This window comes from Poecilia mexicana, unplaced genomic scaffold (genome assembly GCF_051168715.1).
Source record: "Poecilia mexicana isolate PSO_F unplaced genomic scaffold, ASM5116871v1 scaffold_13, whole genome shotgun sequence".
Lineage (NCBI taxonomy): Eukaryota > Metazoa > Chordata > Actinopteri > Cyprinodontiformes > Poeciliidae > Poecilia > Poecilia mexicana.
Genome location: NW_028263382.1, coordinates 832,975 through 856,801, shown reverse-complemented (window position 1 = coordinate 856,801; position 23,827 = coordinate 832,975). Strand labels below are relative to the sequence as shown.

The 23,827-nt window shown below is 40.0% G+C and overlaps 1 protein-coding gene across 2 annotated transcripts in view; it reads left to right on the top strand.

The window, feature by feature from the left end:
* The window catches only part of tpst1 (tyrosylprotein sulfotransferase 1), a 127,078-nt gene that overhangs the window by 78,991 nt on the left and 24,260 nt on the right, over positions 1 to 23,827 (top strand). For both annotated transcript variants that reach the window (XM_088011430.1, XM_088011429.1), the window contains exon 3: positions 20,988 to 21,186. In XM_088011430.1, the coding sequence (XP_087867556.1) occupies positions 20,988 to 21,186 (199 nt within the window). The remainder of the gene's footprint in view (positions 1 to 20,987; positions 21,187 to 23,827) is intronic.

Below are 23,827 nucleotides of genomic sequence, written 5' to 3'. Positions count from 1 at the left end.
GATAACACAACAGAGACAGCATATAAAATGAGTTATGAAGACACTAAACAAAATTGTTCTTCAAAAAAAGAGACCAATGCACAAGACTGAAGACTTTTCTCATCTAATTTTTGGTAAAAAGAGAAAAGAGGAAAAAAAGATAAATTATGCAAATTATTGAACTTGTTTTAATTTATCATGTGATTAATTGAATTATTGTGACAGGTCTTCTCACAATATATGTTCTGCTTTTATATTTCAGATCAGTAGATGTCCTAACTAAATTTAATGATTGCAAATAAGTTATTAAAAAGCACGCAGTGTTTTAATAATAGAAGGACCAAGATGCAGCTTCTGTATGTATGCTGTGATATAGGTGTTACAAAAAGGAAATAGTTTTAAAACTTTATTTATAAAATACATTTCCCACCTTCTTTGTGTCTGTTATGCAACACACATAACTATGGTTCTTTATACCATTATCTTTGGATTTGATACAAGATGTTTCTGTTTGTGACCGTGTTGTGTGTCGCTGTTAAACACTCAATAACATTTTTATTCCATCTGAAATGTTTGATATTTTAAGGTCTACTACATCAAGCAAAGGGTATCTATGGCAGTATTTGAGTACTGTATATCCAAAACTTCAACATAGCCTAACCCAAAGTTTTGTCCGGGTTGGGCTAGATTTATTTACCTGATGGTGGCTTGGGCTTCTTTGGCCCATAAGTCTACAGTAGAAGTGTGCCGATCGATCGACCACCAATCATAATTGGCCGATTTCCTTGGAAAAGTGTATGTTCGGTAATCGCCGATAACGGTCTCTTGTTGCCGATCACACAAACTGATCGCCTGCATCTCATTTCGCAGCCTGCATGTGCAGCTGGTTTCCTCTTTCCTTCACACTGCGCAAATGCGCAGCAACAAATCCTAAGCGATGTCCTGTGGAACTATAACGTAGAGTGAATGAGGAAGTTTGACGAAGCTGCGTGTTGCGGTGGAAAATTTCCTCCTGGTCGGGGGTGATGCACGTCAAAATGCATCAACACGACGAATTTAATATGGCATAAAAACAATGCCATACTTGACGGAGTTTGGCTATATCGAGGCTCACTGCAGTAAAACAACAACAACAAAAAACATATGGAGCAATCAGATAGCAGGTAAAGCATTGCACTGCTACAAACACTCACCAGGATTAGCATGATGGTCAGAAAGCTAAACAAATGACCCACAAAATTATGCTGGTTCTTTTCTCACTGTTGAACCGCTGCTACGCACTACAGGTAGTAATATTTCACAGACGGAGCACCGCTTCTGCTCCACCTGATAGTGAACTCTCACACTGAACCTCTGTTTAAAGCTGCAGCATCTAATTTAAAAAAAATAAATTTTACATACATATTAAATCTTTCACTGTCCTAACATGAGACAGACAATCTCTGAAAAAATAATTGATCTCCTCTGCCTCCTCTGCATAATTATTCCGCTGAGTCAGAAACAGCCACTCAGAACTAGCAGTAATCAGCTAGCCATGCTGTCAGGAAGTTTTCATTCAGTAACACAGGATTGTTTATTGTAATGGAATTTGTATTTGCCTTTGTATGTTAAGTCAAATACTTGAATATTTTGGCAATGTTGAGAGGTTTTTTTTGTTGTTGTTTTTTTCTGGCCACTTCACACTCGGCTGTGAACCGCTCCAGCAAGAGCTGCAGATCACGACCTGATGAAGCCAATAGGACCACATCATCCGCAAAAAGCAGAGATGCGATCCTAAGGCCACCAAAACGGATCCCCTCAACACCTCGGCTACGCCTAGAAATTCTGTCCATGAAAGTAATGAACAGAATTGGTGACAAAGGGAAGCCTTGGCGGAGTCCAACTCTCACCAGAAACGAGCCTGACTTACTGCCAGCAATGCGGACCAGACTCTGACACCAATCATACAGGGACCTGACAGCCCGTATCAAAGGGCCCGGTACCCCATACTCCCGGAGGACCCCCAACACAAAGCTCCCCGAGGGACACGGTCTTACGCCTTCTCCAAGTCCACAAAACACATGTAGACTGGTTGGGCGAACTCCCATGCACCCTCCAGGACCCTGCTGAGGGTGTAGAGCTGGTCCAGTGTTCCACGACCAGGACGAAAACCACACTGCTCTTCCTGAATCTGAGGTTCAACTATCTAACGGACCCGCTGGTACCCATCAGCTGCTTCTGGAGTCCCACAGGCCAAAAAGGCCCGATAGGACTCCTTCTTCAGCTTGACAGCATCCCTTACCGAAGGTGTCCACCATCGGGTTCGAGGGTTGCCACCGCAACAGGCACTGACAAGGCCACAACTCCGATAAGCCACCTTGGCAATGGAGGCACGGAACATGGTCTACTCAGACTCAATGTCCCCCACCTCCCCCAGAACGTGTTCGTAGTTCTGCCGGAGATGGGAGTTAAAGCTCCACCTCACAGAGGCGGTCTCTGTTGCTCTGAGTGTTTCACTGGCAGAGCAAATTTAATAAGTTTATAGTTTATGTGTTTAATGCCGGGAGTGTGAACCAATCACACAGCTGGTGCCTCTGTGCACTGCCTCGCGCGCTGCTGCTCATTGATCTTTGAAATTTACCTCACCGCGGATTGCGTGCGCCTCCTTTCACTCAAACTGGACCCAGGCTGACCTGTATGGATATTTACATCAACTCCCTGTGAGGAATTATTTTTCTTGGGTCAACTCCGCATCAAGGTAAGAGTTTAAAATGAATCGCGTTAGTTCTGGTTGTGCAGCTCTATGTGAACCAGAATAACTTAGTTGCGCTTTCAGAGCTGCACGCTGACCAGCAATGAGATTGATTTATCTTTATGAACAAAGAATTATATGTGGCGTTCAAATCTCAACACGCTGCCCAGGCTCTGTCTTCCCTGTAATGTGGTCCCGGTTGGCCCTCCATATGTACCTCATCAAGCAGATTCTGCCCGGTGAGGAGCTTTCGCACTCACCTCATAGTCACACATCATGCTGGTTTTATATTATTTTTATTTTTTTCGTATCATTATTTCTGGTTACATGATGCTTCAAATCATATCAAATGCTTTGTCCACTTAGTCGGCCAGAGTTAAGGCGTGTGGCTCCACAGAGATCAGAAAAATCTCCTCCCAGAAACTCTAGCAACCAACAGTTTCTGTGACTCTTATTAAAAACTTCAAAGACATAAAATGGAAGAGCTACTAAAGCCACATTAGCAGCATTAAATTAAGCCTCCCATTTGTTTGGCATCTCTGTGCGTAGTGCATCGGATTTAACTCATCATGCAGGGCTGGTCCAAGGCTGTATGTGTCATAATGGGTGGTTGTGGTGGTGAGGAGAGGACGCCGAGACCCAGGGAAGATTGTGAAAATGAAGAATTTAATAATAATATGCTCAGAATACAGTCCAGGACAGGCAGCACGGCAGGAAACAAGCACGCAGCTAAATGCCGGTAGCAACTGATAATAAGGACTAAACGGGAGCAAGCACAAACCAGGACTTGGGCAGTTCTACTGGAGAGTACAGATAGTGGCGACTTGTGTAAGACAGCAAAAGACTTTCGTAAGACAAGGACCCGACGAGGAACACAGACAACAGGTGGGTTTAAATACACACGGGGTAATTAAGGGAATGAGACACACCTGGGAAACAATCAACGGGGAAGACGCAGAGACAGACTCACGGAACAGGACTACACAGAAAAACTCAAAAATAAACACACAGAAACACGGATAGTGACAGTATGAGGCCTTGAGCAGTATTTGACTTAAGGGCTCCTCTTGCTGCTAAAAATGTCAGCACCACTAACAGCTTCTGTGTTAAATTTAGTGAAATCTGGGTGAGGGGGAGTAGCTTAATTGGCCAACCTAAAAAGCAATCAGTTATAATTTTAGCTTACTGATTTGTATTTGTGAACAAACAGAGCTCAAACTCAAAGATTACACTTTGATTAATCGGCATCAGATTGGTGCTATGGTAACTACTCAATCGGTAACACTTTATTTGAAGGGGGGTGAATAAAACTGACATGACACTGTCATAAACACCTGCCATGAACATGAATAAGTCTTCATGAATATTTATGACTGTTGTCATAAAGTGTCATTCGGTAAATCATGACACTTTTAATACAAAGTTGACATTATTGAAAATGTCCTTGTTATGACAACTTGACATTAATCTAGACAAAAATGTCTTCATTATGACAACTTGACATTACCCAAGACAACATCATTGTCATTACAACTTGACATTAAGCAAGAAATATAACTTGTCATGAATGTAATAACAGGTGAATTTATTGGCTTACAAGGCTTATATCCTTATAAGAAATCATTAACAAGTAAGTGTGGTCCACTTGAGGTAACTGGAAATGTTCATGACTCTGTCATTAAAGCGATAGAGTAATGATGCTCAATGACATCTTCATTACTAGTTTACTGTGATACACTTTAGCAGAGGAGGATAATGTCACAATTATAATGGTCTCATGACGGCAAAAGGTATATGTAACAAGTGACTTGTTAATGCTGTCTTATAAGGATAACATTTTAAAATTCACCTATTACATTCATGACAAGTTATAATATCTTGCTTAATGTCAAGTTGTCATGACAACGACGTCTTGGGTAATGTCACGTCATAACGAAGACATTTTTGTCTAGATTAATGTCAAGTTGTCATAACGAAGACATTTTTGGCGAGGTTAATGCCAAGTTGTCATAACGAAGACATTTTTGGCGAGGTTAATGTCAAGTTGTCATAACGAAGACATTTTTGGCGAGGTTAATGTCAAGTTGTCATAACGAGGACATTTTCAATAATGTCAACTTTGTATTAAAAGTGTCATGATTTACCGAATGATGCTTTATGACAACAGTCATAAATATTCATTAAGACTTATTCATGTTCATGACAGGTGTTTGACATGTCAGTCTTATTCACCCCCCTTCAAATAAAGTGTTACCAAACAATCTAACTATGAATATTGTTCTTTGAACTTTTACAAAGTAAACTTGCCAGCTCCTTAAAATCTTTCATTTAAATGTTAATTTAAAATATTTTAATTTATGTATGCTGAAACCATTAAATCAAATTTAGCAGCATTCATAATCTCAAACAAATGTTACATTTTTGTAGTTGTGGTCTGTGTTAAAATATTAGCATTTATGGGGCCCCTGAAGCCCTGGGGAACCTTTTGGAGCCACTGATTTAATTTGGATTAAACAGAAGTGAAAACAATTGATATTCATTTTAAATGTATTTTTTTTATTTGTTGTGTTTAAGACTAGTTGTTGGTTTAAATAGCGTTTCATTGGCGAGGTTTTCCTGTTGCATTTAATTACCCAGTAATATTTTTACATTTCCTGTCTACTTAACATCTTTTAATATAAAAACACGGTGGACCGCTTTGGTGCCCCTATCACTGGGCTTAGCAAGTTTTCTGGGGAAAACCTCATAGTACATTAAAGTTAGTGCACATATGGAAGAAAATGCCTCTTTACACACTGCAATCACCAGCTCTCCTGCTCTTTATGTTTTGGGTCTCTATTAGGTCTGAAACGATTCCTCGAATGATTCGAGTACCTCGATTACTAAAATTCCTCGAGGAAAATTTACCTGCCTCGAAGCTTCGTTAATTTATGTTTTATTATTTAGCGCACCGTGTTCCGGCCGGGACTTAATTTGCGTTGCGCGGAGCTCTCACTTCCGCCTCTGAGTTGTTGACAAAAGCTAAGTCTCAGCGGCATAAAGTCCAATCTTCAAGATTGGCCCGTGGGGATTTTATTGATTGATGATAATGCCCGACTTTTTATCGTTTTTGGGGAACCAATAAGCATCCTTAAAATGACTTGGGAATGCCTGGAGTACGGGAGCATTTCTCCTCCGGGGCTGCTGGTTGAAAGCGAACGGCGGGAAGAGCGCTGAGGTGAGCGGATAGCCTGAACAGGGCGGGCGGCTGAGTAGCTGATGCTTACCGTGTAAATGTAGCTTTACCGACGAACCGCACAATAAATTTCATATCCCGGTCTGAAGAAACGGGTGGCGGAGCGCATCGTACATGGCTGGTAGATGAGTTTCTGAGTGTGACCAGTGAAGGTGTCGTAAATATCCCGTATTGCTTCCCCCCGTGTTCGTCCCCCGGTCTAACGGTTCGTCAGTCCGCTGGTCCATTTCCTCCCCTCCACCCCATCTTACGTTCGTTCATTCGCCCTCTCCTCACACTCCAGGCGACATTTCCCGTATTTTCAAACCCAAAGCGTGACAGGTTAGGTGGCAAGGTGAGTTTAATTAATCTATTAGTTTAAACTAAAAGCTGGATTGTAGACATTTTTATAAGCATATTTGTGAGCCTGCCTCTTTGTTATTAAATTCAATATAATTTCAGATTTTTCTATAACTTTTCTTCTGGTTAACTTAGAAAGTGAGCTATTATTGTTACAGGTTAGTTTTCTAAACTACAAAAAAGCAACTGTTAGGGATGCTCAAATATGAAAAATTGGACTGATATTGATATCTGATAGTAACACCGGTATTATGCCAGATTTACCAATATTTCATTTTATAATTTTTTTTTATCCGATTACTCGATTAATCGTAAGAATAATTGATAGATTACTCGATTACTAAAATATTCGTTTACAACAGCCCTAGTCTCTATCCAGATGAAGATCTCTCTCAGTGGGCAGCCTGGCCCCACAGTGGGACCTTGCCTCAGCATTAACAGCAATTACCTAGCCTTGATTTAATGGATGACCTGTCTAGCTGAGAATCCTGCTCCATTACTTATCCCCAGAAGAGGCACCATTTCAATCTTTAACTCCACCGTCTTTGGGATCTTGATGTCTTTGTCTGATTCTCTTATTTATCCCATATCAGCCATGGTTGCTGCAGAACACAATGGTGTGTAAGTGGAGGCCAGCAATGAATAATTCACCCACTGAAGGAGATGAAAAGCATCAACATGGGGAAAACTGGCATCGTTTTCTTTTTTCTTTTGTTTGTTTTTTGTCCTTTCCAAAGCCAAGAAGAGAGGTTACTTTGCAGATGGCTAAAATATTCACTATTTGAATTCTGTGCTTAGTTACAGTGTTGACTGTCTCTGCCTAGACTGTTTTTTTGTTTGTCATTTTGACCGACTGGGTCAAAAACAATCCCATCATAATTATTTGTACAGGTCAAATTTTAAAATCAAATAATCAAATGCATTTAAAGGGGCTGTTTGAGAAGAGTCAGGTGGAGTACAGTTGGGTTAAGCTGGGTATGGTAGAGTCAAGTAGTGAAGAGAAGAGTAAAGTAATGTAGAACCGGGTAGGGTAAAATAGAGCCTGGTTGAGTTTCCAATACACGTTTATTTTTAAGCAGTTAAGTCACAGTGACAAAACCTGAAACTGCTGCTAGGCAGGTTCTACAATAGATTGATAGTAGTGGTGTGCCGATCAGTCAGCCACCGATCATAATTAGCCGATTTTCGTAAAAAAGTGTATGATCGGTGATTGCCAATCACTGTCTCTTGTTGCCGATCACAAAAACCGACCACCTGCATCTTATATGTTACACCCTACAACAGCCAGTGTGCAGTGTATCTTCCTCTTTAATTCACACTGCGCAGGCGCAGCAGCAAATCTAAGCAATGTCGTGTGGAACTTTAATACTCAGAGTGAATGGGGAAATTTGCGTCTTGTGACGGAAAAATACCTCGGGGGTGGGGGTGGGGGGGGGGATGAAGAACGTCAAAAGTCTAATAATATTAGACTTTAAAAAAAACAAGCACTTGAAGGAGTATGGTGAGTTGTAGAGGCTCACAGCAAATAAAAAAGGCAACCTGAGCGGTCAGACACCAGGTAAAACAGCACTTAATTGCCAGGCAAATAACCTGTAAAATTATGGAAGTCATCGGGCTAGCGGTGGAAGACATTGGGTTCTGCTCTTTTGTTGTTCAGTCGCCGCTACATGGTAATGAGGAGTAATATTTCACAGACATAGTGGCATTTGCGCTCCACCTGCCAGTGTTTTCTCACATCAAACACTTGCTTAAAGATGCAGCACATAACTTTAAAAAAAAAAGTTTTAACATATGCATTAAAATGTTTGCTGTCCTAACATGAGACAGAAAATCTGTGATCGAGCTCCTCTGCCTCCTCTCTGTATTCTGCAGAATTACATCACTCAGTCAGAAACAACCAATCAGCACAAAACACCTAGCCATGCTCTCAGGCAGTTTTGATTTAGTAACATAGGATTGTTTATTGTAATGCAACCTACATTTGACTTTGAATGTTGTAATATTTGATATAGGCAATGTTGTGAGATTCATCTGATTTTATGTATAGGTTGTTGAGAAGCCTTACAGTTAAATATTGTATTACCAGGGTTTCCCCCAGAAAACTTGCTAAGCCTGGTGATCAAGTCAGATTGCCGTGTGTTTTTATTAAAAGATGCTAAGTGGACAGGAAATATAAAAATATTACAGGGTTATTATGTTACGGGAAAACATAGCCAGTGAAGTGCTATCTAAACCCACAACTAATCTTAAAAACAACAAATCAAAAAAATACGTCTGCCTACGGTTCCTGGATTGGAGTTGAGTGAATGTTCTATATATTAAATATTCTATCAGATGTGTTATCTTTTGATATTGGTCACATGTGTATCACAGTACATGTTGCTATATATTGTTACTGATGTATTGTAACAATATATATCAGTAACATACACTTATGTATGACCATTACCTAACTGTCATGGCTAACCCATGGATTTTTCTCATTATGCTTGTCCTTAATTAGCTATGCTGCAGGATATGTTTACTTAACCTATTGCCTGTCAGGCTCAGACATCTCTGTCTCTAAGATTTGTGGGACAGGTGAAAAACATAAACTACAGGTGTTCCTATAGTTGGGAGAACTATCAACAATAGAGGAAATTTTTGGAGTGATGCAGGCACTCTAATTGCGCCTCCATTACAATGCATGAGCTTTGTGTTGCAGGCTGTATTTAGCCTGTTCCATATCTGTTCATGTTCCAGAACGCCATTATATGGCAAAAATGTTCTGATCGTAAAGCCATTGTTGACCACTGCGCAACTTCTTCTTTTGAAGATTTTTGTTTCCTCACATCTCTAGCTATCAGAGTGGAGACATTCCTTTTGCTTCAAAATGCAAAAAGCTGAATTTAGGCAATGACAAAGATGTTTTCTACATTTTCAACACAATTTGAATGATTAATTGCATGATTCCATTTTAGACAACAGTTCTCTGAGTGGTACAGACGTTTTGCTGCTCTGCATGGAAGGCTGTCTGCAACAGCATGGATAAGCTCTGCTCAGGAGCCTCTTGGGCCTTGATGGACTTACCTAAAGTGATTCTCTCTCCATTTATTGCAGAGTGGATGTTTGGATTGTAGCCTACCTCTCAGAATGCATCTACACCATTCTCCTGAGATGACAAAACCAACTCCCTCTATTAATCATGCAGGAGACTATAACCCATACAGTGTAAAGATTCAATTGCAAAGTAAATGAATTAGAGGAAAGTGAATTGCTGTATTGAAGTATAGAGCCAACCAGGAAACACAGGAGCAGAGGGGAGGAGAGCAACTTGATCCAACTAGTTTCAGCCTGTGAGGGATCAATAACTGTTTGGATTTACAGAACTAAAGGAACACTGTGAATGTGCAATTGAACTTTAATGCGTACCAAAAAAGCGAACCCTGATCCACCTAAAAACCTCGGTCTCAGTTCGGTTAAGGTGCAGTTTGGATGCAGTGTGAATGCAAGCAGACCGGAGACTACTCCAAAAGTAGGAAGCTAACTATAGCGCAGGGCATTCTGGTCAATATATTGCTCCCTGCTCTGTGGATTAGTGAAGTTACTGTCAGTTGCCATGGCAACAGCTGACCCAGAGTGAGGAGGAAAAGTGGAATATAAGTGGTTTAAAGTTTTTACACCGGTTTCTCAGTTAATTTTTTCTTTGCTGAGGCTCACTGTAGCCACTGTGATATTTAAACCTTCATTAAACAACAAAAACTGGACGAATTGCCTCGTTTCTAGAACATCGTGGTACTTATAACAATCATCAAATAGGATGAAATATTTAATAAAGCATAGAAGCCATGGTTTGTTAAATTATAGCAAGCTAATTTTAACAGCGGCAATTATCTAAAATTAAATTACTGGCCAGTTGTAACATCCAATTTTTAAGTTTGTTCTGAGGAGATTTTATTGAGTGATGATGATGTCTGGGTTTTTATTGTTTTTTGGGGAGACCGATAAGCATCCTTAAAATGACTGGCGCGATGCAGCTCGGCATCATTTCTCCTCCCCGAGCTGCTGTCTGGTGGCCAGTTCAAAGTGAACAAGAAGAGCGCTGCACGTGTATTTACACAGATGAGCAGATAGACTAAACACAGCGGGCTTCTGTGCTGTAGTTGATGCTTGGCGTCAGAGTAACTTTACAGACGAACAAGAAAATAAATTTACCACCATCCCGGTCAAAATAAATGGATGGTGGAGCACATTTTGGTGGTACAGCTGTCATTTGTGTTTTTATGTTTGACGAAGGAGCCAAATCCCATCACTAACATGGACACAAACACTATAAATGGCTGGTCAAAGTGAAAGTTCATCTATTAAATTGACTGAAGCACTTCCTCACTGTCCGACCGTAACATTTGCCGTGCTCCTCCTGAGCATCGCTCTAAGTCGGCGGATGAGGTAAGAAACGGGATCCTTTGGACCCAGTGAGTTTTACCCTATGTCAGTGGTTCTTAACCTGGGTTTGATCGAACCCCAGGGGTTCGATGAGTCGGTCTCAGGGGTTCGGCGGAGCCACTGCTGCGGAGGTAAAGACACACTGTGTAAAGTCGTGATGACGCCCCGCTTTGCCATCACTCGCTGCAGAGGATCACATTACATTGCTGAGCCAATCAGAGCTGCGGAGGAGCACTGATTGAAGGACTTCCACTCTCAGCATGGATTTGAACTTGTGTCTTTAATTACTTCAGCGAAACTCAGTTTTTACCAAATTCTGTAGCTTTCGGTGTACTGCTTACTCTGCTCCTTAGTCGCACCTTTTCGGGGTTGCTACTGCCTCTAGTGGCGTGGGGGTGGTAACACAACTAATATAATTACATTACTAAATCAGAATACCGCAAAGTCTTTATTATTTATTATTAATTTTTCATTCTCTTAAGAATGTAGATCTAATTAAATGATCTAAACAAGACTTTAAAGTGGTTCCAGTTTCTCTCGATGGCCAACCTGTTGAAACTGTGGCAGATTTTAAATACCTTGGGTCGTTCCTGGACAGTCAGCTCAACTTTGCTGAAAACACTGACTATATTTTGAAGAACTGATCTCAGAGACTCTACCTTTTAAGAAGACTTAGTGATCATGGGGTGACCCAACTAGAATATAGTTGGGTCACCCCTATGTCTTGAATTTAGGGGGGAAAATCATATTTTATTTCAGTGAATGCGCATATGAAACTGGTGGGTTCGGTACCTCAAAAAAGGTTAAGAACCACTGTCCTATGTGCATCCTAGCAGGGGTTTTGCACCGATCCCCTGTGCACATTTAACCCTTGATTCCCTGCTGTCTGACTGTGACATGTATTACTGATGATGACTGTGACTACTATTGACTGATATTTGCTGCGGTCCTCAATAGCGCTGGTTAAGCCTGAGCATGGACCTAGTTAACCCTGAACCAGGTCCAGATAATTTAAGTTTTTCCACCTATCTTTTTAACTATCCCAGATAGCACAGAATGATTGAAACAACATTGAATCAATGTCAGCCAGAAACATTGAATCAACGTTGAACGCTGACATTGAAACAACATTGAAAGTGGTCGGTCACTTGTATGTTGAATCAACGTTAGGGTTTCAACCATAACTGACATTATATCAATGTTGATTCAACCATCATCTGTATGTCAACTTACATGCATATTTGTGTGGATATTGCATTGAATCAGTTAGGAATCAACATTGATTCAACCATCATCTGAACGTGGATCTGCATGCAGATATATTGAATAGGTTAGGAATCAATTTTGATTCAACCTTCATCTGAACGTGGATCTGCATGCATATTTGTGTTGATTTTACATAGAATCAATGTTGATTCAACACTCATTTGACTGTGGATCTGCATGCATATTTGTGTTGATTCTACATTGAATAGCTTAGGAATCAATGTTGATACAACCATCATCTGAATGTGGATCTACATGCAGATTTGGGTTGATTTTATATTGAATGAAAGCTAGGGATTTATGTACATTTTTAGGTCTGATAGGTCTACATCATAACATGCCACTAAAAGTTTCTTCACTGGTGTTAAACACACTATATTATTGGCAGATGATGGGTAAACTGTGTACAAAAGGTTAAAAATGACAACATGGGTTTGATATAACATTTTATTTAAGAAAAGAAGGACAGATCTTTAAACATATTTCACTCCTTTTTGACTGTCAAAACAACAGTCTGTTGTCCACAGAAGAACAGAGTCCATGAGGTTAAGCTTTGTACTGTATGAACTAAGGAAACAGTACAAGTTGTGGTAACCCCAGTTTGACTCTGGTTGGCGTCACTTTGATTCCTCGCAATGTCTTCCTCTCGTTCCGGCGCGTAATGAAGCCGCTTCGCGACAGTTTTGCTGCAGTCCTCAAGAGTCAGCTTTCGGTCAAACTGCAGAGTAACAGCTGGAAAACACAAAAATAAAAGTGAGGAAGGTGCCGGTTAGAACGATGATAAACATTTGAAAAGTTCTGAAAGACACTGAAAGATTAAAAAGTGTACTGGTTACAGGTCTGGGAACAAATACAAACCATATAGTTCCCAATGTACACTCACTGTTAAATTAATATTTATCTTAATCTTTATGTATAAAACTACATCTACCCATCAAGCTGCAGTATAGTGTAGGATTTATGATATTGATATTAAACCAATTTTTTAAATAAAGGGTTGTTTATCAGAAAACCTAAGGATAAAACTCAGGCAGGATCAGGGTAGATTTAACACACCAGAGACAAATAAATAGAACAAAAGGTGATCTATACTGTAGTTGGAAAAATTATCTATAATTTATACAGAATAAACTTCCATCAAATAGCTGGTTTAATCTTCATTCAACTCCAAATATTTCCAAATAAGTTGATTAAATTCCTTAAAAAGTGTCTGTATGCTGATAAAGATCCCACATAAGTAACAATAGTCCAGTTCAGTTTAACCAGTTACCAATCCAAGAATCAACAGACTGAATCAGTCATTAGTAGGTTTAGTTCAGTGTTTCACCTGCCTTACATGTTAAGTGTTTCCCTTCTGCCTCACCTGGATTGAATCTGTGTATGATTAACAACCTTCTGCACTTCTTGATGGCTGCAGACGGTCATGCAATCATCTAACTCAGCTGTTCTGGAACAGAGGCACATCTAAGCACGTCCCTAAGCACATCATAATAAAAAGTTAAAAACAAGTGATTACTATCACAACAATTTAAAGCCCACCTGGAGCAGCCAGCCTTACACTTCCTTGTCCACCACATGCTCTCCCAGACCAAACAATAGGCCCCGCCCTATTTTAAAAATTCAAATCCCACAAAATCTCGCAGGATTTCATACTTAGGCATGGAGTGGTGGGTAGGATGAAAATAATACAAAAGGAGACATGACCTCAATTATTAAAAATATCTGTTTTGCCCCAAAATAAGCAGGATTACTATGGGCACAAAACAATGCCCTTATTTTTCAATAAACACATTTAAGATCAAAGTAATATTGAAAAACTTACCATAAAACTGCTCAGAGGAGAATTCAATTCAGAAGCCAGTTGCAAACAAGCCAGCAGCAAAGTGGCTGTTTGGTTGGGACAAACCACTAGTGTAAAAACGGGGAGGTGGACTGTACAACTCCTAGTAGAGACTTGTAGATATTTTGTGTCAACACATTATGCACAGTCAGTAATAATATTTACAGACAAGTATTACAGCCAAGTAAGAACATGTACAGAACGGAATCACAACCCACTGTTCTCAACATGGGAGGGAGTAGGGGGAGATGAGGAGGTGATGAGGGATGCAACAAACTGCCCAGATTGCACACAATGGTAAATAAACATTGAATTATAGTCAGAATGGTTGATTTTTGGTTGAGGTCAACAACTGACGGTTGATCAACCATCAAACAACCATCCAGTTCTAGCCAAGTAACCAATGTTGAAACTGTGCCATTGAATCAATTTTGTTTTGTGGTTGAAATCTAATGAATGAAATGCTGATGTCTGATCAACGTCTGATCAATGTTGAATCAATGTCAGCTGTTTTGCTTCACCCCTTCACCTCCTCCTCTTAATCAGAGCTCTGGGTCAGAGCATTTTATTAGTGAGCGGGGGTTATTACATTTTAAATTAACCACTGTAAAGGATAGTGGGTGATGATTCATTTCTGTACATTTTCTTACTTTTTCATAAAGTCATTTGTGTGTGATATATTGACACAAAAACATCTACAACTTACTACAAGGAGTGGAGCGGTCCACCCCTGCTATTTACATGAGTGGGATGTCCCAAACACACAGCCACTTTGCTGTTGGCTTTTTGGCAAAAGATGTTAATTCAATGTTGAATTGCTATCATGTGCAATCTGGGTACAGAACGGAATCACAACTCAGTGTTGTCAACACATAGTGTTTGTGATTCACCCTCACCTAAAAGGGGTTGTGCTGTGGTGGCGAAGGGGTTAAGCACAACCCACAATGGAGGCCTTAGTGCTCAACGTAGCTGTTGCAGGTTCGATTCCCAACCTTGGCGACCTTTGCTGCATGCAGTGTTGTGTTCAAGACCACCTAACCCGAGACCAAGACAAGACCAAGACCAGAGTGTATCGAGACCGAGACAAGACCAAGACTTTTAGGGTCCGAGACCAAGTCAAGACCAAGACCGATGAAAGTCGAGACCGAGTCAAGACCAAGACCAGCGGTCCACGCTACATGATACAATAAAATGTAAAATATGATCAAAATTGCTTCTCAAAATAATCTGAAAGATCCATATTCCCGTAAAAAACACCTAGATATTAAATACTTAATACATTTTACCAATATTAAATATTCCATTTCTGTGTTACAATGTGTGATGGTCTCGTGCCATCCCTAAAAACATAACACCCTGGGCATTTGCCCATATTGCTCATGTAAGAAACCACCACTGTCTGCACCATTAAACATAGCAATTGAGGCAATGCCCTGACGGTAAATAACGCTCAACTATGAACACTGACCAAGGAGCAACAAGCAAGAATTAACCAAGCAGAAGGCGCTCACCGTGACTGTTTTCACTCTCTATCCCAGTACATGAAGCCAGGTAGTCTGACACCATGGCAGACATTACAGCTGCCACTTTGAACAAAAACAAAGAGTGCATGCTCTGCATGCTCTTTCTTTCTTGTGTTTTAGTTATTTGTTAATTTAATTTAACAAATAACTAAATGTACGTTGATTTAATATCAACGTACATAATTAAATAAAATAATGATGCAGTGTACACAGAGCATTACAAGAACAAAGAACGGGTGTTCTGTCAGGTCAGATCGTCATACGCTTAGCACGAACTCACGGTGTTCTGTCGGATCAGCATACGTTGTCATAGTCGTACGTTTAGCTCAGACATGCATACGCTGTCATTACCATATGATTTTATTTAATCAGCAACATAGAATCATGACGTAGATCATCATACACTTGGTGTATGGATGCCAGTATCTGCTGGATGCAGATACTGGCATCCAGCATCTGCAGCTGGATGCAGCTGGATGCCAGTTGTATGGCATCCAGCTGCAGCCAGACCTGCTTTAAATACACTTTGAAACCATGACAACGCATGTATATCTATCTAGTTATCATATTATGTCATATTATAAACAATTTAATGACTTATTTTCGTCATAACTTGTTGCGTATGCTGAACTGACAACTCCACTGACGGTCGAACTTCTTAAGGCGCATGCGTTGGCATGGTACTCACTGCATGTATGCTAGCAACATAGAATCATGACATAGATCGTCATACACTTTGTTATTAACAGTTGTATGGCGTCCTGACTTAGCGGTTAAGTGAGTTTTACACGGGCCTGTGTTGTAGCTTACTCCAGCTGCAGCCAGACCTGCTTTAAATACAATTTGAAACCATGACAACACATGTATATCTATATAGTTATCATTGAAAACAATTTAATGACTTATTTTCGTCATAACTTGTTGCATGTGGTGAACTGACAACTCCTCTGACGGTCGGACTTCTTAATGCGCATGCGCAGGCATGGTACTCACTGCATGTATGCTATTCTGACAGCGTATGGCTATCTGATAGAACAACGGCTCTCAGTGAGTGACACTCCAGTCCTATCTATAAGTAAGGAGCCGTGGAGAAGAATCGACTGTTTCTGAATGTCACATCACTATATTGCAGACTTTTGGACATAGCGTTGTCCCATATATGCGACAAGACAGTCAACATCTCCGCACAATAACTCAGACAGTGAGTGACTTTTTTTCATCACAATGCTTATGTGTCTCTGTACAGCTAGCTTTGCTAACATCACGTTAACGGAGCTTACCTTCTTTGAGCTACTTTTCTAAGTGACGAAAATAGTTAGACGTTGTCTCCACCGTCTGTGAAAGCGAAGCGCTGCTGAGTTAGCTGTGGCCATCGGATTTCTTACTATTTATGCAGCGCTATTATATTACTGACGATTAGACAAACATTTTCTGCCGCTGAGAGAAAACCACTGCGTATGTCCTGGAGCGCCGCGCGAGTGAAAGGTGGGGAGGGGGGCAGGAGGAGGGAGTAACAGAAACACGTAGTTGCTTGGATTTTAATCGGTGCGTTTTGCATCCACTGAAAACAAAGATGTTAACAAATAAACTGGACAGTATGCTGTACGTTTAGTGATATTTTCACAGTTGCGGTCTCGACTGGTCTTGAAATAAAATGCCGAGTCCTCAGCGCCCGAGACCGAGACAAGACCGAGACCAAATGCGGTCGAGTCCGAGACGAGACCGAGACCATCAGAAAACGGTCTTAAGACAGGTATCGAGACCAAGACCGATCTCGAGTACCACAACACTGGCTGCATGTCTTCCCCCTTCTCTCATTACCCACTTTCCTGTCAATTAACTATTGAATAACAGCCACTAGAGCCAAAAAATCTTTTAAAATGTGAAAAATGAAAAACCCTCACTTAATATTAAAGTTGTTTCACCCGATTGAGGGGTAGATGGTGGGGGGAAAGGGGTGTGTGTGTGTCTTTGGCGGGTGGAGGGAAGGGGGTTGGGAGTTTGAATGGCAGGTGGTGGAGGGGTGCAAAAAACAGCTTACATTGATTGAACATTTAGATTACTAGTTCTTCCCCAAACCTTATCCTCAAGGCAAACTGACCTGCGTGTTTTCAGTTCAGCAAAACCCTGTTAATCAGATGTCAATTAAAATCATGTGTGCTGAATTAGGGAAATGCCTAAAACTTGCAGGGCAGTGTACCTGGTGGACCAGTGCTGAAAAATACTGGATTCGATGTTGGCATTTCAATCAATGGATGTTAATCGGCTAGAATTGAATGGTTGTTTGATGGTTGATCCAGCTTCTGTCGTTGACCTTAACCATAAATTCAACCTTTGTGATCTTAATTCAACATTGAATTAACATCTTTTTGCAAACAAGCCAACAGTAAAGCAGCTGTGTGTTTGGGACATCCCACTCATGTAAATGGTGGGGGTGGACTGCTTCACTCCTTGTAGTAAGTTGTAGATGTTTTTGTGTCAATATATCACAGACAGTCAGTAAGAATTTGTATTAACAAGTAAAAAAATGTAGAGAAAGGAATCACCACTCACTATCCTCTACAGTGGTTAATTTAAAACCTGATAACCCCTGCTCAGTAATAAAATGCTTTGACCCAGAGCTCTGATGAGGAGGAGAGGAGGGGAAGAAGGTGTGTGGCAAAACAGCTGACATTGATTCAATATTGATCAGACGTTGATCAGACCTCGGCATTTCATTCATTAGATTTCAACCACAAAACAACACTGATTCATTGACACAGTTTCAACTGTTAGAATAGGATGATTGTTTTATGGTTGATCTACTGTCATTTTTTGACTTCAACCATACATGCAGCCTTTGTGATAATAATTCAACATTTATTAACATCGTGTGCTATCTAGGTAGTTCTTCCCCAAACCTTATCCTCAATCAAACTGACCTGCGTGTTTTCAGTTCAGCAAAGCCCTGTTAATCAGATGTCAATTAAAATCATGTGTGCTGAATTAGGGAAATGCCTAAAACTTGCAGGGCAGTGTGCCTGGTGGACCGGTGCTGAAAAATACTGGATTCGATGTTGGCATTTCAATCAATGGATGTTAATTGGCTAGAATTGAATGGTTGCCTAAAACTTGTAGGGCCTGGAGGACCAGTGCTGAAACACACTGGATTCGACATTGAAATTTCATTTATTTGATATCAACCACAAAACAACATTGATTCAATGACATAGTTTCAATGTTAGTTAATTGGCTAGAGTTGGGTGATTGTTGGATGGTTGATCCACCGTCAGTTGTTGACCTCAACCATACATTCAACCTTTGTGATCTTAATTCAACATTGAATTAACATCTTTTGCCAACAAGCCAACAGCGAATCAGCTGTGTGTTTGGGACATCCCACTCATGTAAATGGTGGGGGTGGACCGCTCCACTCCTTTTAGTATGTTGTAGATGTTTTTGTCAATATATCACACACAAACAGTCAGTAAGAATTTGTATTAACAAGTAAGAAAATGTACAGAAAGGAATCACCACCCACTATCCTTTACAGTGGTTAATTTAAAATTTAATAACCCCTACTCAGTAATGAAATGCTCTGACTCAGAGCTCTGATGAGGAGCAGAGGAGGGGAAGGGGTACGGCAAAACAGCTGACATTGATTCAACATTTATCAGATGTTGATCAGACATCGGCATTTCAGTCATTAGATTTCAACCACAAAACAACACTGATTCATTGACACAGTTTCAACGTTAGTTAATTGGCTAGAGGTGGATGGTTGTTTGATGGTTAATTCACCGTCAGTTGTTGACCTCAACCATACATTCAACCTTTGTGATCTTAATTCAACATTGAATTAACATCTTTTGCCAACAAGCCAACAGCGAATCAGCTGTGTGTTTGGGACATCCCACTCATGTAAATGGTGGGGGTGGACCGCTCCACTCCTTTTAGTATGTTGTAGATGTTTTTGTCAATATATCACACACAAACAGTCAGTAAGAATTTGTATTAACAAGTAAGAAAATGTACAGAAAGGAATCACCACCCACTATCCTTTACAGTGGTTAATTTAAAATTTAATAACCCCTACTCAGTAATGAAATGCTCTGACTCAGAGCTCTGATGAGGAGCAGAGGAGGGGAAGGGGTACGGCAAAACAGCTGACATTGATTCAACATTTATCAGATGTTGATCAGACATCGGCATTTCAGTCATTAGATTTCAACCACAAAACAACACTGATTCATTGACACAGTTTCAACGTTAGTTAATTGGCTAGAGGTGGATGGTTGTTTGATGGTTAATTCACCGTCATTTGTCGACTTCAACCAAAAATCAACCATTAATCAGACTTCGGCATTTCAGTCATCAGATTTCAACCACCAAACAACGTTGATTCAATGACACAGTTTCAACAGTTTGATTGGATGGTTGTTTGATGGTTGATCCACCATCATTTGTCGACTTCAACCAAAAATCAACGATTCTAACTATTTTTCAACGTTGATTTAACATCGTGTGCTATCTGGGTAGCTCTTCCCTTACAAACTTGGCCACGCTACTTCCCGCTTGCTCTGCATTGTTGCTGATCGGTTACGTCATCAACAAGCATTATCATGTTTAGCTAGTATACTCCAGATCTCCATCGTAAGCCAAATTTCTATCGTTTTTACCGTATGCCGTATATATCACACATTCCTGCAATAGTGTCTTCACAGGTCTGCTTAAAAAAATCAGACAACTGCAGCTGATCCAGAACTTTGCTGCTCGCATTCTCACTTAAACCAGGTAGATGGAGCACATCACCCCAGTTCTAAAGTCCTTCCTCGGGCTCCCTGGAGCTCAGAGAAGAGACTTTAAAATGCTGTTGTTAGTTTATAAATCACTGAATGGCTTAGCACCACAATACATTAAAGATCTGCTGCTGGTATCAACCTTCCAGACCTCTCAGGTCTTCTGGTTCTGGTCTGCTTTGAATCCCCAGAACCAAACATGGAGAAGTGGCATTCAGCTTCTATGCACCACAAATCTGGAACAAACTTCCAGAAAACACTGAGTGCATTTAAATCTAGACTAAAAGCCCACCTGTTTAGAGTTTCTTTTGAAACATCAATAATAAAATTTTAATCAACATTCTGATGTGTAATGACGGCACTAGACAAAATGTAATGTTTTAATTATTGACTATGCATTGTTCTATGACTTTGTATTTTTATGTTTTTATGATGTAAAGCACTTTGAACTACCTTGTTGCTGAAATGTGTTTATATAAATAAACATGAACTTATACTTCCCTTCAAGCATTATCTTGTATCTGTAGACTTGCAGATTTGGACCTCAGCAGGTATTTGTTTTAGAGGTTGGAGATAAAAAGTAAAGCCATGTTTTTTTTTCACTGACATTGAAGATTTTCAAAGCTTTTCCTCTGCTGGATTTGTCTTTTGCCTTTTTTGAGTTTTAAAGTTTTGATGTTCAGTGGTATTAAATCTGTTTGTGTCCAGTCTAGGATTTCCTTTGTTGCTGCTACAAAGTAAAAAAAAAAAAAAAAAATCTGATAAAACAAACATGTTACTTTTACTACATAGTACATATTTACTGCCAGATAACCTCAGAATAAAGTCTGTGATTCTCAACTAAAATCAGCATTTGTATTTTTTGTTTTAGAGTGGAGAGGTCCACAGACCAAGTCATTAAGCCAGTAAACGTGGAAGCCTTGTCTAAATGGGTGGGAAAGATCCCACCTGATGTGGTGAGGGACATGGCTGTCATCGCTCCCATGCTTTCCAGACTGGGCTATGACCCGCACGCCAACCCCCCCAACTACGGGCAGCCGGACCCCAGAGTATTGGACAACACCAGGAGGGTGAGTGCTAAGCTATTGCTTTGAGAATAATTTACTGTCAATTTACTGTCAATTTAATTTGTTTTATGAAAGACAGATTAAATAGTTCACTAAAATTAAATCTTGCAGAATATTTTTAAGGTACCATTTAGCAAAGCAGCAATAAGAATGTTGTAGACAAGTTGTATTCTCAGGTTTTGTAAAACTTTTATCTGTCTATCCGATTGTTGTCCTGTTGAATTTATTCATAAGAAAAGCTTTTAAATTTCATTTCTTAGCCTTTCTGCCATCAGTGACCATTGTATTAGGGAGGCAATGTGCTATTATTTATTACATTGAGCATACCACCTAGGGCTATGTGATATAGCCTAATAATATGTTTTTCATACCAAATCTGCTAACCAGTTTTACTTAGATTTTTAACAATTATTTTCCTTTCTTAAAAAGAAATAACAAATGACAGAAACATATTTTCAAAAACTCATTTTTATTTCAATCATCTATTCTGGAAGTTGATCTGAATTTAAAGTCGGAAGAAGATACAAGGTGTAAAACAAGATGATAGGCACTGGGAAGGCTGATATCTCTCTGAAATACAACAACTTGAAGAGTGCATTGGTAAAAATAAAAAATCCAAAGTAAACTGTCTTAATAGGTTGATGAGGGTTCTATATTTATGTTTCTGTGCAAATTTTGACCCTTAAGTTTTGTCCAATTAGTTTGCCTAAAACCATCTCATGATTGACCTCTTTATTCAAACAGTTGAATTCTCCCTTCTTGGCTGTAGCAGTTTGGCTTGGTACAACTTTGCCACAAACCCGCGTTTTGAGATAAAAGAAGCACAGTTCTCCTTCCCCTCCTGTCCCATACCTAGTGGTCAGGAGTTGGAGTAGCGAACATTGCCATGGCGTCTGGTGAGCATTGATCGATAGTGTTATTCAGCTTTAGAAATGTGTGATGGAATGGGTTTGCTCTGCTCTGACTATTGGTGAAGGTATGGTGTTGAACTGATGACTGTGTCAGACTGACTGTAATGCTGAGGAAGCAAGAGACGCTAATGGCTGCTCTTGCTGCTCTCTGAGGACAGACAGGCTGTCTGCAACCAAGCTGTAGAATGCTGTCACCATAAAAGTCTACATCAGCACAGAATAAGAATCATTAGATTTATCAGTAGTTTTGAAAAAAGTCACTAGAGGAGTCAGAAAAATCGATAAATATAGCAAAAAAGCACTGCTTTTTTCATCCTGATCACAGACCCATTCATCCCCTCCACTTATCCCCAAACTTGGTCGTGTCTCTAGGCTCCGCCCACTTTGCTGCAATTTTTCAATATTTAACAGTGGCGGGTTTAGCTTTCAGAGCACGGTTTGGTGGAAAGATGTTTTATCCTGGTTTGGCAGTCGGTCTTTTAGTTGTAAAGCAGTATAAATTGGAATGGAAATGAAAGCTGCTGTTTGGTGGTTTATGACTCATGCTGCGTATTACCCGACTCAATTAGGCATTTCTTTTTCCTGAAACCGTAACATTGGCATTAAAAAAAAATTATATAAATAACTGTCAGCCTTCTGTCTATTTCAAGAGAATCTTTCTCTGAAAGTTGTCAATCTTCAGAAAGTGAATGAATGAATCACTCTCCTTTACGCTGTTCACTCAGACACTGATGCATTTGAACTAAGTGAACTTTTAGTGACCTCTGTATTTCTGTGGGGAAGAGGAAGACAACACAAATCTTCCAGTTGATCTCTAACCTTGTCTGAACCTAAATTTGACATCATAATGTCACTATAACTTGATAATCTGTAAAAACAATCAAGCTCCTCTGCCTTTTCTCTGTAATCCTACTACTATCTACAGACATATACTGCTTGGTCAGACACATCCAGTCACAGCTAGAGGTAGGGTCTTTGCGCTCAGTCAGGCTCATGTATGTGCTGCTCATTAGGCTAATGGTGAAGAAGCATATTATCGTTGTTGTAAACAGAAGAACTGTTTACCTGATGTTATCTGTGGCCATGCTAACTAGCCTTAGCATTTACCGTAGGCTCCAGTGTGGGGAACTAGTTGTAGTGAAGCAGAGATGAGGGGGATTGGTTGACGGTGTTAAGACCTTCTCCCCGTTTGTGATTGGTTGTTTCTGACTGAGCTATGTTTTGACATTGACAGTTGTAACAAATATGTAAAAAAAAAAAAAAAAAAGCATAGTTTTTATAAAAGTTACATACTGCAGCTTTAAGAAAACAGACTGCTGTTTCCATTGAGTGCAACACCAGTCAGTAAAGTCTTACTAGTAAAATGGTGCAGAATTAGAGCCACTGCATAGACTGGAAATGTGGAAAATGCAGGACTCTGTTCCTTTAAGATACTTTTGATAATCAGCTCTGTAAGAAGTGAAACTCAGAATTTCACTATACACACACACACAATGTCTTCCCAGTGACTTTTTTTCATAGTTTTACCTCTCCCCCACTAGAGCACTGTCCAAACATTTTTGGCTGATTTTCTTTACTCCCAGGTAGGAACTCCAGAACTCTCTCCAGATATCTGGATTTAGTCCTCCTATCTGTGTAGCCAAGGAGTTTTTTATGGTCCACATTACTCATTTTCCCCAGCAAACATGCCCAATGTGTGAACCTTGAAGTCTGTGTTTATCCTCTGTTCAGCC